The following is a 12,905-nucleotide window of genomic DNA, read 5'->3' on the forward strand; positions in this document are numbered from 1 at the left end:
GGAATAATTTTATTAATACTTACATGAGATTTGAATGTATTTGTAAATTTGTTTATAGTTTTATCTTGGATAAATATAATAAATGTATTCCCAGATAGACAAGTCTACTAAAAACAGATTTTGCCGATGTATTTGCTACAAATTTTGATGGCAATAGGATTTGTTTTATCCGAATATGTGAACACTGCCAGCAGAAATAACACAAAATCTGCTAATATAATTTGACAGTATAATTTGAAAATCCGCCGCAGAATACGAACGAATTCACATTTCTTAAAATACAAAAGAATAAATTCCTTCGCGTATGCTTTATTTTATTAATCAAGATATATTTGCATAGACATTTCTTGTAAGATATATAACATAATATATATAATTTACGAATGCTTGGTTTAGTTTTATGAATCACTTCCAGATATTGCATTTCTTTTTGGGATTCATCGGACTACCCACTGGACAATTGTAAGCTTTGGCGAAATCGTCCGAGTTTGAAACGGACCCTATTATTCTTAACCGTCCTGTACTGTGTTCGTCATCCATGGCCGACTCGACGACTGTATCTGGATCAACGGCTTCACACCATAACTACAAATGTTATTACATTTTCATATAATCAAGGCTCTGTGTACAATTGTTATAATTAATTGAGGTAAACATTTACATTGGCAAAAGATAAGAAGAAAATTTGATCGTTGGTAAATTCTTCCAGACCCGGCAATGCAGCATCCGTTTTACCACACTCCCTTTCTCTTCTTCGATAAGCTCGAAACACTGCCTGTAATCCCATTGTATCCGCGATATTGTCACTTATTGTTTGATTACCGTAGTTCTGCAATTATCAATTGTATCTCATTAATTTTATATCAATAATCAATTTTAATATAGAATCCCCCAATAGAATATTGTATAACATACTTTTATCGTTGTATTTGCCTTGTCGACAGGATAATGATTAAACTGATTCACAAAACACTCTTCTCTTTTTTCATACGCTTTGGCCATTGCGGATAACCATTCAACGCTTTTCCCACTCTTATCGTACAAATGTCCTGAAAATAAGTGTTGTTTTGTTCCTCTTTGTTTCACATAAAATATATCTCTATTGAAAATAATTTATTTAAAATAAGTAAAAGATTTTTATAAATAAAGTTGCTTCTAGTGATATTATTATTTATGATATACCTGTATCGTCGAATCCATGATTTACTTCATGAGCCATCACAAACCCAATAAAACCAAAATTCACAAATCTGTATTAAATAAACAATAAAATCTTAAGATTTAATATTTCTGGATCAGAGTTGGTATTAGAATTCGAGTTTTAGAATTATTATAATATTTATTTGACTATGATACTTGAATCTTACCCCGACTTGATAATTATAATATTTACTTACGCTGGTCGATTGTAATCAAAAAATGGGCTCTGGAAATCTGCCGCTGAAATAGCTGTGATAAAAAAGAACTTGTGAAAATTTAATTAACGAGATTTATTACTATTGTAATATTTATAACATGCAATCAACGTTATATGTTGTTACATTAAGAAAAGGAACGTATTTCCTACCTAAACCATTCTTCCAAGGCATGAAAAAGCCATTTAGTTCAGTTGGGTCTATCGTTAATCTACAATGCAAAATATATTGTAAAAAAGAAATCGTCAAGTTACACACAAGATAAAAAGCTATGCAATGTCTATAGGTATGTTAATAATTATAAGTTATGTCATAATAATCATAATATAATTGTAATATCGGGACCAGAGTAGACAATTAAAGAAATATATTAAGATATCATCTCACTCAGGATCCGCCATTATCTTTCGGAGTTCCTTCCATTTAGCGAATCTGTCGTAGTTGAGTTGATTTTCATAATACGACTTGCCAACATGCAGCTTTAATGAAATAGAATAATTGGACACATAAAACAGCTGCTACAAACAACAAAGCTAAAATGTTTTCGACAAGACTTACTTCTCGAAAATAATGGTTCACTATTGTCGCATTTCTATACCAATCCGAATATCCAATTACTTTTTTCATATGCACCAATTTCGCTAAAACAAAAGCTTTAGTATCATCATCCATCCAATCTGATTCTTTAATTTGGTATTCGACTTCCTTTTGTATATCGTCTAGCATATCCGATGCCTAAAATGAAGATAAATGATTTAAAATGGAAATTCTTACGATACGATTATAATTAATATTTATTATAAAATGCTTACAGTGATCAGAGTTTCCTCAGAGAAATTTGCTTTTATGTATTCGTATGCTAAAATGTTAATCAATTCCTTTTTCTTGCATACAGACGATCTACAATTTGATTCAAGTGCATCGTAACAATTAACGATATGTGTACATGTTAAATAAATAATATTAGTATTTTATGCGTATTTTTACCGCATCTACGTCATAAATATATAAATAAATAAGGAAATAATCCAAAAACTAGCTATTCAATTACGTTCTAACTATAAAAAGAGATAGGCGTACCGTATCAAGCATTACTAGCAAAGAAATGTCTAGTCCAAGAAAACATTACTGATATCAAAGTTTATCAAACCTGTACTTTTTAGAGTCATCCCAAACGTTGTATATTTTCCTCATTTCATCCGTAGTTGCCATTATTACTCTGTTTATAAATCGCCAGTGTATATAATTTACTATAAAACATATTCTATATAAACACATGTGTTAGTGTACAGATTGTTATTTATTATTACTGTAAAAATTATTTAAATTCACCAATAGTTCGAGTTGACGTTTCGTCCAGCAAAGGGGCAAGATCGTCAAAGTAATCTGATGCTGATATAAATAGAGTAATATTATCATGCACGCTGGATACGCTGGCCTCATGGAACAATGCCGTGATTTTATCTATCCAATTAATCTGTGTAATGTCATACCGCATCGCAAAATTAATCATGACCACACATTTTATTTGCGAGAATACGAAAAAGAAACTTATTACAGAAATTCAATTGTACTAGTCATAAAATAAATTACCTGGCCGTTAACAGTTTTATTTAACTCATCGTATTCTTTTTGAAGATTATTAAGTGTTATTTCACCCAAGTCATCAGACACTTGAGCAATCTGGAAAAATGTCATTATATGAGAAATGAGAACCTTCCATATCATATTCCGATAAAGTAACGTAACAATATCGTTGACTCACTCGTTGAGTTAATTTTATTTGAAATTGGACCATATCATCAATATCTTTGTCGAGCTGCTCTTGCGGAATTGCAATACCTCTTTCCTCAGCTAGAGCATGAGCTACTTTTGAAATATAATTAACATATTGTCGCAATGTCTCCTCTTCGACATTCGTTTCTTCAGTGGTACTCGCGGTAACTCGCGATTTTGTCGTAGTGTGCGTTTCATCAGTCTTCAAAATTCTCTTTGTCTTTGGTTTTTGTTCCTTTGTTTCTTTGTGATTTTTCTTGCTGTCTCGCTTGTGGAACTTTTCGTGATGAGTAGAACGCTGAATGCGTTTACCACCTTTTTTCGTTATTATCTGCTTTTTTACTCTGTGTCTTTTCGTCTTATGATTATCATGCTTTGTAAGGATTTTAATTTCATTCTTTCTCTTTTTGTTATGTCTCGATATTTTATTTCTCTTGTGACTAATTTTGCTGGTCGAGTGTTTTCTGTTAACTTTTCTTTTGATGTTCTTATTGTCCTCTTCTCCCGTATCATCATTGCTATCATCATCATCATCATTATCGTCGTCGTCGTCGTAATCGTCGTCGTCGTCGTAATCGTCGTCGTCGTCCTCATCGTCGTCGTCGTCGTCATTATCATCGTCGTCGACGTCGTTGTCGTCGTCGTCGTCGTCGTCGTCGTCGTCGTCGTCGTCATCGTCATCGTCCTCGTCGTCGTCATCAATATTATTAGAGTTTTTAGGCAACAGTGCCGATGCACGTGGAGGTAGATCTGGCACTTGGATCTGCATGAAGATAGAATAGCGTACAGTACGAGTTGACGTAAAAATAAATAAAAGTCAATTTAAATGCACTGGCAATGAAGAAATATGTGTATGTGTATGTCTTTAACTCAAATTTATTGCATTATGCTGCATATAGTCGAAAAAACATGATTAAAAGTTTAAAAGAATAATGCGAAATCGACAAGAAAAATGTAAAACGTATAAATGTGAACGTACAACAGAAGTAAAAAAGTATAAATTGATAAAACTGTCCGTTGCAAGTATGTTCTTTAACAAGTTAACAACATTAAGTCTTTATATAAAGCATGTTAGAATAGATACATTGACACCCATTTTAGTTCCGCTTGCGTCCTTTATTGGTACCACCTTTACTTTATGGAAAGTATTTTCTCCCGTTAAACGCATATACTCATCGTCCACTTTTTGCCAATTGTATTCTTGTTCATTCCATTCATCTGGTTCCATTATCATCGGCCAGCCGCCCATATCCGATAAAGTGGTAATCAAGGGTTCGAGCCCTCGTTTATCCATCGCATCTGAAAGCATTAACGTCTTATTATGAAAAAATTGTGCACAAAAATTCTGTTTATCTGATTCCCCGTTTATCTCACTCTGATCACCTATGCGTATACCAGAGGCGTATACTTACCCGTATTGGTGCAAGACTTGTACCATTTTTTTGCGATCTTTACTGCCAAAATATCGCTGTCCTTAATTTCAGCATTTAGAATACCTGCGATATATATAATATTGCAACATTAAAATATATGGAAATTTGTATTTAAATCTTATTCGTGATAAGTGATAACGTAACAAACACGAGATACATACGTTGCATTATAGCGTTGACTCTGGAGTTGAGAATATTCCATAAATTCCAATTGGACAATCCAAATGGAAGGGGAAAATGTTTCGAAAATTCTCCACACGCATATTCATAAAAATCATCGCACGGATTCACAGATTTATTCATACTCTTAAGAATCGTATTAGCTGGGAAAGTAAATAAAAAAAGGATGACGATAATAAGCAATTGAAACGTTTGATCTAGTATACTGCTTGTGTACATTGACCGTTTGCTATATACCAATTCTTTTGCACTGCCGGCTTTGGCATACTTCCTGTGTTTCTCTTTTGGCATTGTTTAACTCGTTTGAGCCGAACAACCGCATCAGATTAACGGGATAGTGAGGAATTATCGATGGTGTAACATTCACCACTAGGAATGCACTGTTAATATAAATTGATATTACGATTTATGATTTTTTAAACACTTGGTTTTGCATGTATCATTGCATGTTCGTAATGATGTTGGCAACCAATTTGAGATTATAATAATGCGCGCGATTTGTTTAATATACTTACAGTATAATAAAACGCCACATATTCGCAGAAATATCTGAGCCCGATATATTATTTACCACTAACTATTTACCATTGTAATGACATTTGTCACTTGGTCCTTTATATATTATGCTATTTGGGCGGAAATACCTTGGAACGTTGATACATGATACATATAATCACAGAAGATTGATAGTGACGAAGGTCGAAGATGCATCCTGTTGATTATCGCGCGTGAACGCTGCGATAAAAATGAATATTCTTTTGCTAAATTGCATTTTTATTACATTGGATTTATTACATTGGATATAACGCCGATTACAAACAGTACGTTACAATTTCTACTATGGTCAGTGAGATTTTTCATATTTAATCCCATTTGTGGGATATCCACTCTCTCGGTGATTATCTCGTATCTGTTGATATAATGACACTGAAATAGAGACGGTTTAATTATAATTGTTCGAAAGCACGAGAGAGAGAAATGAAATTGCGTAATATCTCCCTATATATAATTCAATTTTAAAAGGCAAGTCAGGATAAGAAAAGAAATAGACATATATATATATATATATAAGTCCCCCTATAACATTTTCTGCAATTGCAAATATGGCAACAAATTATGTTTGCCGGAAGGTCGCAAATGGAAAACATACTTTGTTATTGCAATTCTGTTAGCACACTTCCGTCAATATGCAACATTTTCACCGTTCTATTGTCAGATCTGCTCTAATGTTGTCGTCAATTTGACTGTGGAATATATTCGTCAGATTTGGTTGACATTGGAGACCAACTGAGGACACAGTAGGCTCTGGCTTTGGCATTATAGTTCCACTGACATTTGTTTCTCATTTGGCAATAGCCCACAACCAAAATGTTTGCTGGGTCTGATTCCAGTGTCTGTTTCAGACGATATTTTTATATTGACTAGTTCTCTCGTATATCAGTTATCAGTATCGCGTGTGATACTGTACATGTATGCTGTACTGATACACACTACACGTTAGACATTACGCAGCATGCATGGGGAGGGGGGAGCGCATCCTACAGGAAACATAACCTAGCCTATCTTGGAGTTGTATATCATTGACATGATTAAAGTTTCTGTTCTCGCGTATTAATCAACGATTCTCGAGTACATCTTAATAATCTGAAATAATGGATTTACCACAAATATTGGTCATCAGCACAAAGAAGGGAAAGTCTGGGGAGATCGCTGAAAGTGAGTCGAAGCGTTTGCATCTTTTGTCAAATTATTGGCTCGGATTTTACAGTTTAAATTAGCATAATTGATGACATTATTGTCTCGCACGTGTTAGGCATAGGTGCGAAACGTTCACCTCAGACAGACAGCGTTGTCGTGGATTACCTGTGGGATATCGACAACAAATATTACACGTCACAGGTTTTGATACGCACCGTAGACCTGTGCGTACCCAACAATCTCCCAGTGGAAGGAGTCAACGCACTGATCGTCTACCATGACCTAGACACCCCAGATGACCCAGTAAGACACATAATTGCCAAAACCAGGAATTTAACGAATAACTTGGTAAATGTTTTCACGGTGTTTCATTTCTACAGGAGAGCGTTGATCGAGAGCTAAAACATTTGGCATCCATATTACCTGCATTAACAACCGCCGAAATACTATTATTTTGCTGCGGCGCAATATCTGACGAATATCTTGTGCGAGAGAAATGTATAATCGTAATAGGAAACATTGATTATCCTACATAAACATGGATCGTAACTCAAACAATGTGTATCATTTTATATGTTGCAGTGGTGAATTGGTGTCTATGTAACAAATTTGAGCTAGTTGAATTGCAACAAACGGGAGACTCGGAGTCTGACACAGAGGGTAACAAATACGGCATCGAACGGATCGTAGAAGCTTTACATGCTCACATATGGCCCAATATAGTACTCAAAGGTTGCCCGTCAAACTTGTCTTCTTATTAAATTAAAAGCGCGAGTGTAACGTATTTTTCTGCATAGATGAAAATCGTAGCGTTTCGTTGCAGACAAACCAGGCACGGAAGAGACATCAAAACTAGATGAAATTGAAGAACAATTTGAAAATATTCGACTAACGCGCGATCCTGCCGAGCGGCTGCAGATGCAACACATGCTTGGTCGGTACTTATTATAGCTGCGAAAAATAAATAAATTATGATACATGTGATATATATCTTTAGATGGCATCATGGGTGACGAAAATGCAGATTTTGGGGAACTGTTTGGTCAATTGATGGCCATGAAGGAACACGCGGCATCTCTGCCGACAAACGCAAGACGCAGAGTGGCGGAGCAAGTGGTCACTGCCTTTTGGAAAGCCATAGGCGGTGATCACCTGGAGATTGATGATTAAATTTAAGATAAGAGCGTATCATTTATAATAATTGTATATTATATAATTCTTTGAAATGCACTCTCTAAAAATAATAAGATGCAATAAATCATAAGCAAGAAAAGGATGCATCTCTGTTAGAAAAATATGATGGAAAGGAAAACATTTTAGGAGATGTCTCATATAGTTTAATTGTACTGTGTACTATGTGTAACAATCTCAGATGTATCATTAAAATAGGTATTTGTGTAGTCATGGAAGATTCGTGTAAACATAATCTCATAATTATGCATAAATAAACATTAAATTATGTAGCATTGTGATTTCTCCCCAATAAAATAACGTATGAGAAAAATAAAATGATTGTTGCTTAAATATTATACAATAATAACTTTATAAAATCAGATTTAATGTTCAACATGAACAGTACTGACAGCGGCTGTATACATACTACACAGTCTATGCTGTAATCACGATCTCATGTTCAATGGCGCTGAATGGCGCGCAGTGCACACATTACAACATGTGGTATGTGGACTGATGTGAACTGTGAACCTTGTGAACTCGTGCTCGTCACTTTGTGAAAGCCGACTATTCAAATTATTCGAATGATGTACTCTCCATGGACGATAATCAATCCCGTAAAGGAAAGAATGATCGTTTCAAAATTGATTCGCTCGTACAGTCAGTTTACAAACGACAAACCCGCTAACCTGATTAGGAGCGAATTTTTAGATTATTTATAAAGGATTTAAAACACAGTTTCATTCGTTCTAGTCCCGTCTCTCCGATTACTGATCAGTCGCTCGCTTTTATCAACGCTGGCATGAATCAAGTATGTTCTCGAATGAGAATAAAGAGAACAATTCACTCTGTCGCAAGACAGTTCTCATGTTTCCCACAACACTATATTCTTGTTTATATTTTTAGTTTAAAGGAATTTTCTTGAATTATTACGAACCACCTGCGACAAAAGTGGCAAATTCGCAAAAGTGCATCCGAGTTGGTGGGAAACATAACGATCTAAGCGTCGTTGGTACCGACACTCATCATCATACGTTCTTCGAGATGCTCGGCAACTGGTCCTTTGGGGATTATTTGAAGGTACAGCGAGACTAGCATACAACAAGGATATTTATTGTTTACTTGTTTACTTCGTTTAGGATATTTATATAATTAACCTGTTGTAGGAAGATGCTTGTTCATATGCTTGGAACCTTTTAACAAATGTATACAACATACCCAAGGAATGTCTTTATGTAACATATTTTGGTGGTAACAAAGAATTGGGCTTAGAGCCGGATCTAGAGTGTAAGGACGTTTGGCTGAGGCTGGGTCTTCCAGAGTATCAAATTCTGCCATTTGGTATGCGAGATAATTTCTGGGAAATGGGTGTGTCAGGCCCTTGTGGACCTTGCACGGAGATACACGTGGACTATATGAAACGATCTACTAACCAGGCTGCACGAGTGAATAAAGGATACGCCGATCTGATGGAACTGTGGAACATAGTTTTTATTCAGTATGAAAGGTAAGCTATTATTGACTCTTATCGATACAACCATTTCACTCTCTTAAATCACACAGTGGTACATTAGTGGTTTTTTTGCCTCGTGTGAAGCTTATTAATTGCATCGTTCAACGATTGCCTAGTTTATTCAATATTGTACTATTTTATGTTAGGCTTGCGAATGGATGTATAGTACCTTTACCAAAACATCATGTTGATACAGGCATGGGACTTGAACGATTAGTCACCTTACTGCAGGGGAAAATATCAAATTACGACACAGATCTTTTCCAGCCGTTATTCGAGGCGATACGAAAGCATACAAATGCACCAGAATATAAGAGAACATTTGGCAACGATGATACTGGAAAACTTGACTATGGTTATAGAATTCTAGCGGACCACGCGAGAATGATTACCGTAGCATTGACTGATCACGTGTTACCTGAGCAACAGTATAGTATCTAAAAGTTTTTAATATGTATATAAATATCATATTGCGTTTTATATATGTACACGTAATGTTGTACCACAAATAATATTAATAAAAAGATGTTTTGCTTTTCCCAGACCAAAATTACGGAGAATATTACGAAATGCCATGAACATCGAAGAAAAGATATTCAGAAAGACTGGTATAGTCGCTGAGCTTACCGGCCGTGTAGCTGACAGCTTGGGTGTAGTTTATCCGGAATTGCACAGTAATCTGAAACAGGTAAAAAACTAGAATTTTATTCTCATCAAAAATACATTTTATATGTACTTCTCAATAATAATATATGTAACGTATCAGGTACAAAGGATAATAGATTATGAGGAAAATCTGTTCAAGAGATTACGAAATACCTCTGGCAAGATGTGGAAGAAAATGGTCGAAACTCGGCCGGAATTAGCATCGATTACTGATTGGATGTCGCCTGGTCTGCTCGATGGCTATAAAGATCTACAATCTATGTTGAAAGAATTGTAAGACACTTATATTTATGAGAGAACCTATCTGAGAGATCGAAATTTGTCTCTTTATACATTAATATATTTAATGATCATAATCATTTTGCAGACGTAAAACTAACGTGTTACCCGGGGCTGTTGCATTCAAGTTGTATGATACGTATGGCCTTAATCCAGAAACTATAGCGGAACTGGCACAAATTGAATTACTGTATTTTGATGAAGCTGACTTTGAAAAAGAACTTGACAATCGTAAATATCAATCAAGGATCGGCTTGGACAAACACAGCGCCGAACTTACTAAGGAATCTCTGAGATTACTTGAAGAAAATTACGTACCAAAGACAGATGATTCTTTCAAGTACAATTACACGTATGATGGAAATGACTATAAATTTCCAACGCTTGATAGTAAACTGATTGGCATCATCATCAATGGTAATACCATTGTATGGTATTCACGTATGGAATAAATCTCATGAACATATCAATTATATTCTGAGCAAACTAAATAAATAGTAATGTACGTTTTAGGGCAAATAATCGCAAGTAAAAATTACTCGGACGTTACGAAAACGTTAACTGATAACGTTAGTAACGGGACAATTATAAATGTTGACAAGATATTAAATAATGCGGATGAAATTGGCATTATACTGGATAAAACTATATGTTATTCATTAGAAGGTGGTCAAGTTTCAGATAAAGGAAGCATTCGTATCAAAAACTTGCTTTTCAATATAGAAAATGTCAAAAAAATAAATGACTACGTAATTCATTTTGGACGCTTTGCCGAAATACAATCATCGTAAGTACTTTTTACCTTTGCCTACGTTATTTCGATAATTGCGCAGAAAAACTCGGTTTCAAGTATATCGCAATTTTCGTTATTATAAATAATTAAATATTCCGCGCACGCATATATGCAATAATGAATTTGTAAATTTTAAGTAGGACATCAGGACCGTATTTACAAATGGGAGATGATTGTCTAGTTGAAATAGAATCGCAGAGTCGTACTGGCGCTATGAAACATCATACCGCAGCGCATTTATTGAACGCAGCCTTAAAACAAGTTATGCAAGTGGTTTATCAACGTGGCTGTACGGTCGACACGGATAGCTTAAAATTTCAGTTCAACTCGTTTGGCGAACAACTCGCGTCAAAACAAATGAGAGTAATGGAAGACCACATTAACGACATCATACAATCACGTGCTGCAGTAACGGTAAAAACATTAAATTCGCTCGAGCTGTTAAAGCAGGATGACGTTACATTGATTCCTGGAGAAATATATCCCTACACGGGCATCAGAATCGTAGAAATCGCCGCTGATAATTTAAAAGCAAAGTTAGTCAGTTCGTACTTTGAGGATGGATTAATGAGAGAGCTACCTAAATTTGATTTAATAAATAATGTGTCAAATGTGTATATTTAGGGAATCATGTTGTGGTACGCACGTACATAACACAGGTGTGCTGCAACATTTCTGCTTTTTAACATACACCTCAAAAGGAGCGACAAGGCAAACGGTTAAAGCTGCAGTCGGCCAGAAAGCTCTACGTATGAGGCAAGCCGGTGAGAAAATATGGCGCAATATTGTGGAACTGGAAGAAAAAATACAGAGTGGCACGTTTACGTATCAACTAGACGCAGAAATAAATCGTATGAAACGCGTACTCGATGACGAAAATCCACAAGCGTCATTATTACCTTACTTGATCAAAGAAAAATGTTTGACGCGTCTGGAAAGTTTGAGTAAAGCAGCATGGTTGCGAGAGAAAGAAATTGAAAAGTACGTAGTGTCTTGCATGTCCGCGCGAATAGTCTGCTTAAAATTAATTACGGTTAATTAATAACGGTATCTTACAGAGATTCTGTGATTTGCGAGATTACCAGTGCCACTGATCCGTCATCCGGTTTTATCGTACACTGTTTGAACAAGAATCCGGCGTACTTGTCGCTACATGAAGTTGTATCCTTCTTTTCTGGAATACCAATATTAGTTTTGTCGTACAATAACGGATTTGCGAGAGCAAGATGTTCCGTACCGCAGGTAGGAGGATCTCACACGCTTAGAATGTATACTTTGATATATATATATTACAATCGGTAATTATTATTGGAATGGAAAATAATTGTCGTCGTGTCTAGGAAATGGTCTCGAATGCATTCAATGCACAAATCTGGATGGATACCATTCTGCAAATTTTTGATGCGAAGCAAGGTCCTATCAAGGGATTCAAACCCACGTTGGTCGCGAGCATGAAATCTACACCGATATCAGAGGATTCTCTTCAGACGTATATGGAAAAAGCACGTATGGAAGCTATGAAATTTGCATCCATACATGTGAGAAAGATTGAGTACACTGATAGTAACAATCAGTAAAAGAGTATATTTGTTACAAACTTTAGATTAGAAATACAGCTACAATAAATTTATATTTGCGTTTTACATTGTACTTTATTTTTTATTATTTGACTTTTTACTCTTTAGTTTTTTTGCTATGCCCAGGTAGAATATCGTATCACATTAACGTATCACGCAATGTGCACGACATTTATATGTATATGTCTATATGTTGTTTCCGTTTACATAAATTAGGCAACGAATGATATATATATAAACTAATTAGTTTTATATATATTGAGATACTACATGTTTCATGTAAAACTGCCTCAGTGCGGACCATTGTGCCGTATGGAGTAGTATGTGTGGCCTTTTTATTCGTATGTAATTTACCGCTTCCTCGGGCGTACAACTATTTTTCTAGCAGAACAAAAATAATTT

The 12,905-nt window shown here is 35.3% G+C and overlaps 4 protein-coding genes across 7 annotated transcripts in view; 2 read left to right on the top strand and 2 right to left on the bottom strand.

Annotated features, from left to right (window-relative positions):
• Positions 1–293: 293 nt before the first annotated feature.
• LOC105286628 (neprilysin) lies at positions 294–5,422 on the bottom strand. Its single transcript, XM_026975104.1, has 18 exons — positions 5,320–5,422; positions 5,042–5,184; positions 4,786–4,947; positions 4,604–4,687; positions 4,276–4,490; positions 3,181–3,954; positions 3,009–3,098; positions 2,748–2,892; positions 2,566–2,665; positions 2,228–2,315; positions 1,974–2,150; positions 1,803–1,894; positions 1,568–1,626; positions 1,398–1,449; positions 1,183–1,250; positions 916–1,049; positions 662–829; positions 294–585 (listed from the first exon to the last, which is right to left on the bottom strand). Exons 1-18 carry the CDS (start codon positions 5,337–5,339, stop codon positions 406–408), a joined length of 2,751 nt encoding a protein of 916 aa, XP_026830905.1. The 5' UTR covers positions 5,340–5,422; the 3' UTR covers positions 294–405.
• Positions 5,423–6,164: 742 nt separating this feature from the next.
• On the top strand, positions 6,165–8,011 carry LOC105286627 (alpha- and gamma-adaptin-binding protein p34). The gene is made up of 6 exons (XM_011351686.3): positions 6,165–6,520; positions 6,618–6,805; positions 6,883–7,000; positions 7,085–7,234; positions 7,326–7,436; positions 7,500–8,011. Exons 1-6 carry the CDS (start codon positions 6,457–6,459, stop codon positions 7,670–7,672), a joined length of 804 nt encoding a protein of 267 aa, XP_011349988.2. The 5' UTR covers positions 6,165–6,456; the 3' UTR covers positions 7,673–8,011.
• Positions 8,012–8,126: 115 nt separating this feature from the next.
• On the top strand, positions 8,127–12,566 carry LOC105286617 (alanine--tRNA ligase, mitochondrial). The gene is given in 13 exon segments (XM_011351669.3): positions 8,127–8,392; positions 8,395–8,486; positions 8,582–8,755; positions 8,842–9,182; positions 9,335–9,616; positions 9,732–9,876; positions 9,955–10,127; positions 10,222–10,550; positions 10,647–10,920; positions 11,067–11,462; positions 11,551–11,907; positions 11,985–12,168; positions 12,267–12,566. Coding segments are annotated over 13 exon segments (3,117 nt in total). The 5' UTR covers positions 8,127–8,259; the 3' UTR covers positions 12,504–12,566.
• Positions 12,491–12,905, bottom strand: part of LOC109610640 (phosphatidylglycerophosphatase and protein-tyrosine phosphatase 1) — a 41,200-nt gene continuing 40,785 nt past the window's right edge. For all 4 annotated transcript variants that reach the window (XM_011351673.2, XM_026975028.1, XM_020034040.2 and 1 more), the window contains one exon: positions 12,491–12,884. In XM_011351673.2, the coding sequence (XP_011349975.1) occupies positions 12,753–12,884 (132 nt within the window). In that variant the 3' untranslated portion in view covers positions 12,491–12,752. The remainder of the gene's footprint in view (positions 12,885–12,905) is intronic.

This window comes from Ooceraea biroi, chromosome 14 (genome assembly GCF_003672135.1).
Source record: "Ooceraea biroi isolate clonal line C1 chromosome 14, Obir_v5.4, whole genome shotgun sequence".
In the NCBI taxonomy this organism is placed as follows: Eukaryota; Metazoa; Arthropoda; class Insecta; order Hymenoptera; family Formicidae; genus Ooceraea; species Ooceraea biroi.

What these genes read in the sequence shown, in the direction of transcription:
- LOC105286628 (XM_026975104.1), bottom strand. Translation starts at nt 5,339, where the DNA reads ATGTGGCGTTTTATTATACT. An exon ending in ATGTGGCGTTTTATTATACT is followed by an intron (nt 5,185 to 5,319) that starts GTAAGTATATTA and finishes TTATATTAACAG; the next exon opens with TGCATTCCTAGTGGTGAATG. An exon ending in AGGCAAATACAACGATAAAA is followed by an intron (nt 830 to 915) that starts GTATGTTATACA and finishes TGATAATTGCAG; the next exon opens with AACTACGGTAATCAAACAAT.
- LOC105286627 (XM_011351686.3), top strand. Translation starts at nt 6,457, where the DNA reads ATGGATTTACCACAAATATTGGTCATCAGCACAAAGAAGGGAAAGTCT. An exon ending in GTCTGGGGAGATCGCTGAAA is followed by an intron (nt 6,521 to 6,617) that starts GTGAGTCGAAGC and finishes CGCACGTGTTAG; the next exon opens with GCATAGGTGCGAAACGTTCA. An exon ending in TAGACACCCCAGATGACCCA is followed by an intron (nt 6,806 to 6,882) that starts GTAAGACACATA and finishes TCATTTCTACAG; the next exon opens with GAGAGCGTTGATCGAGAGCT.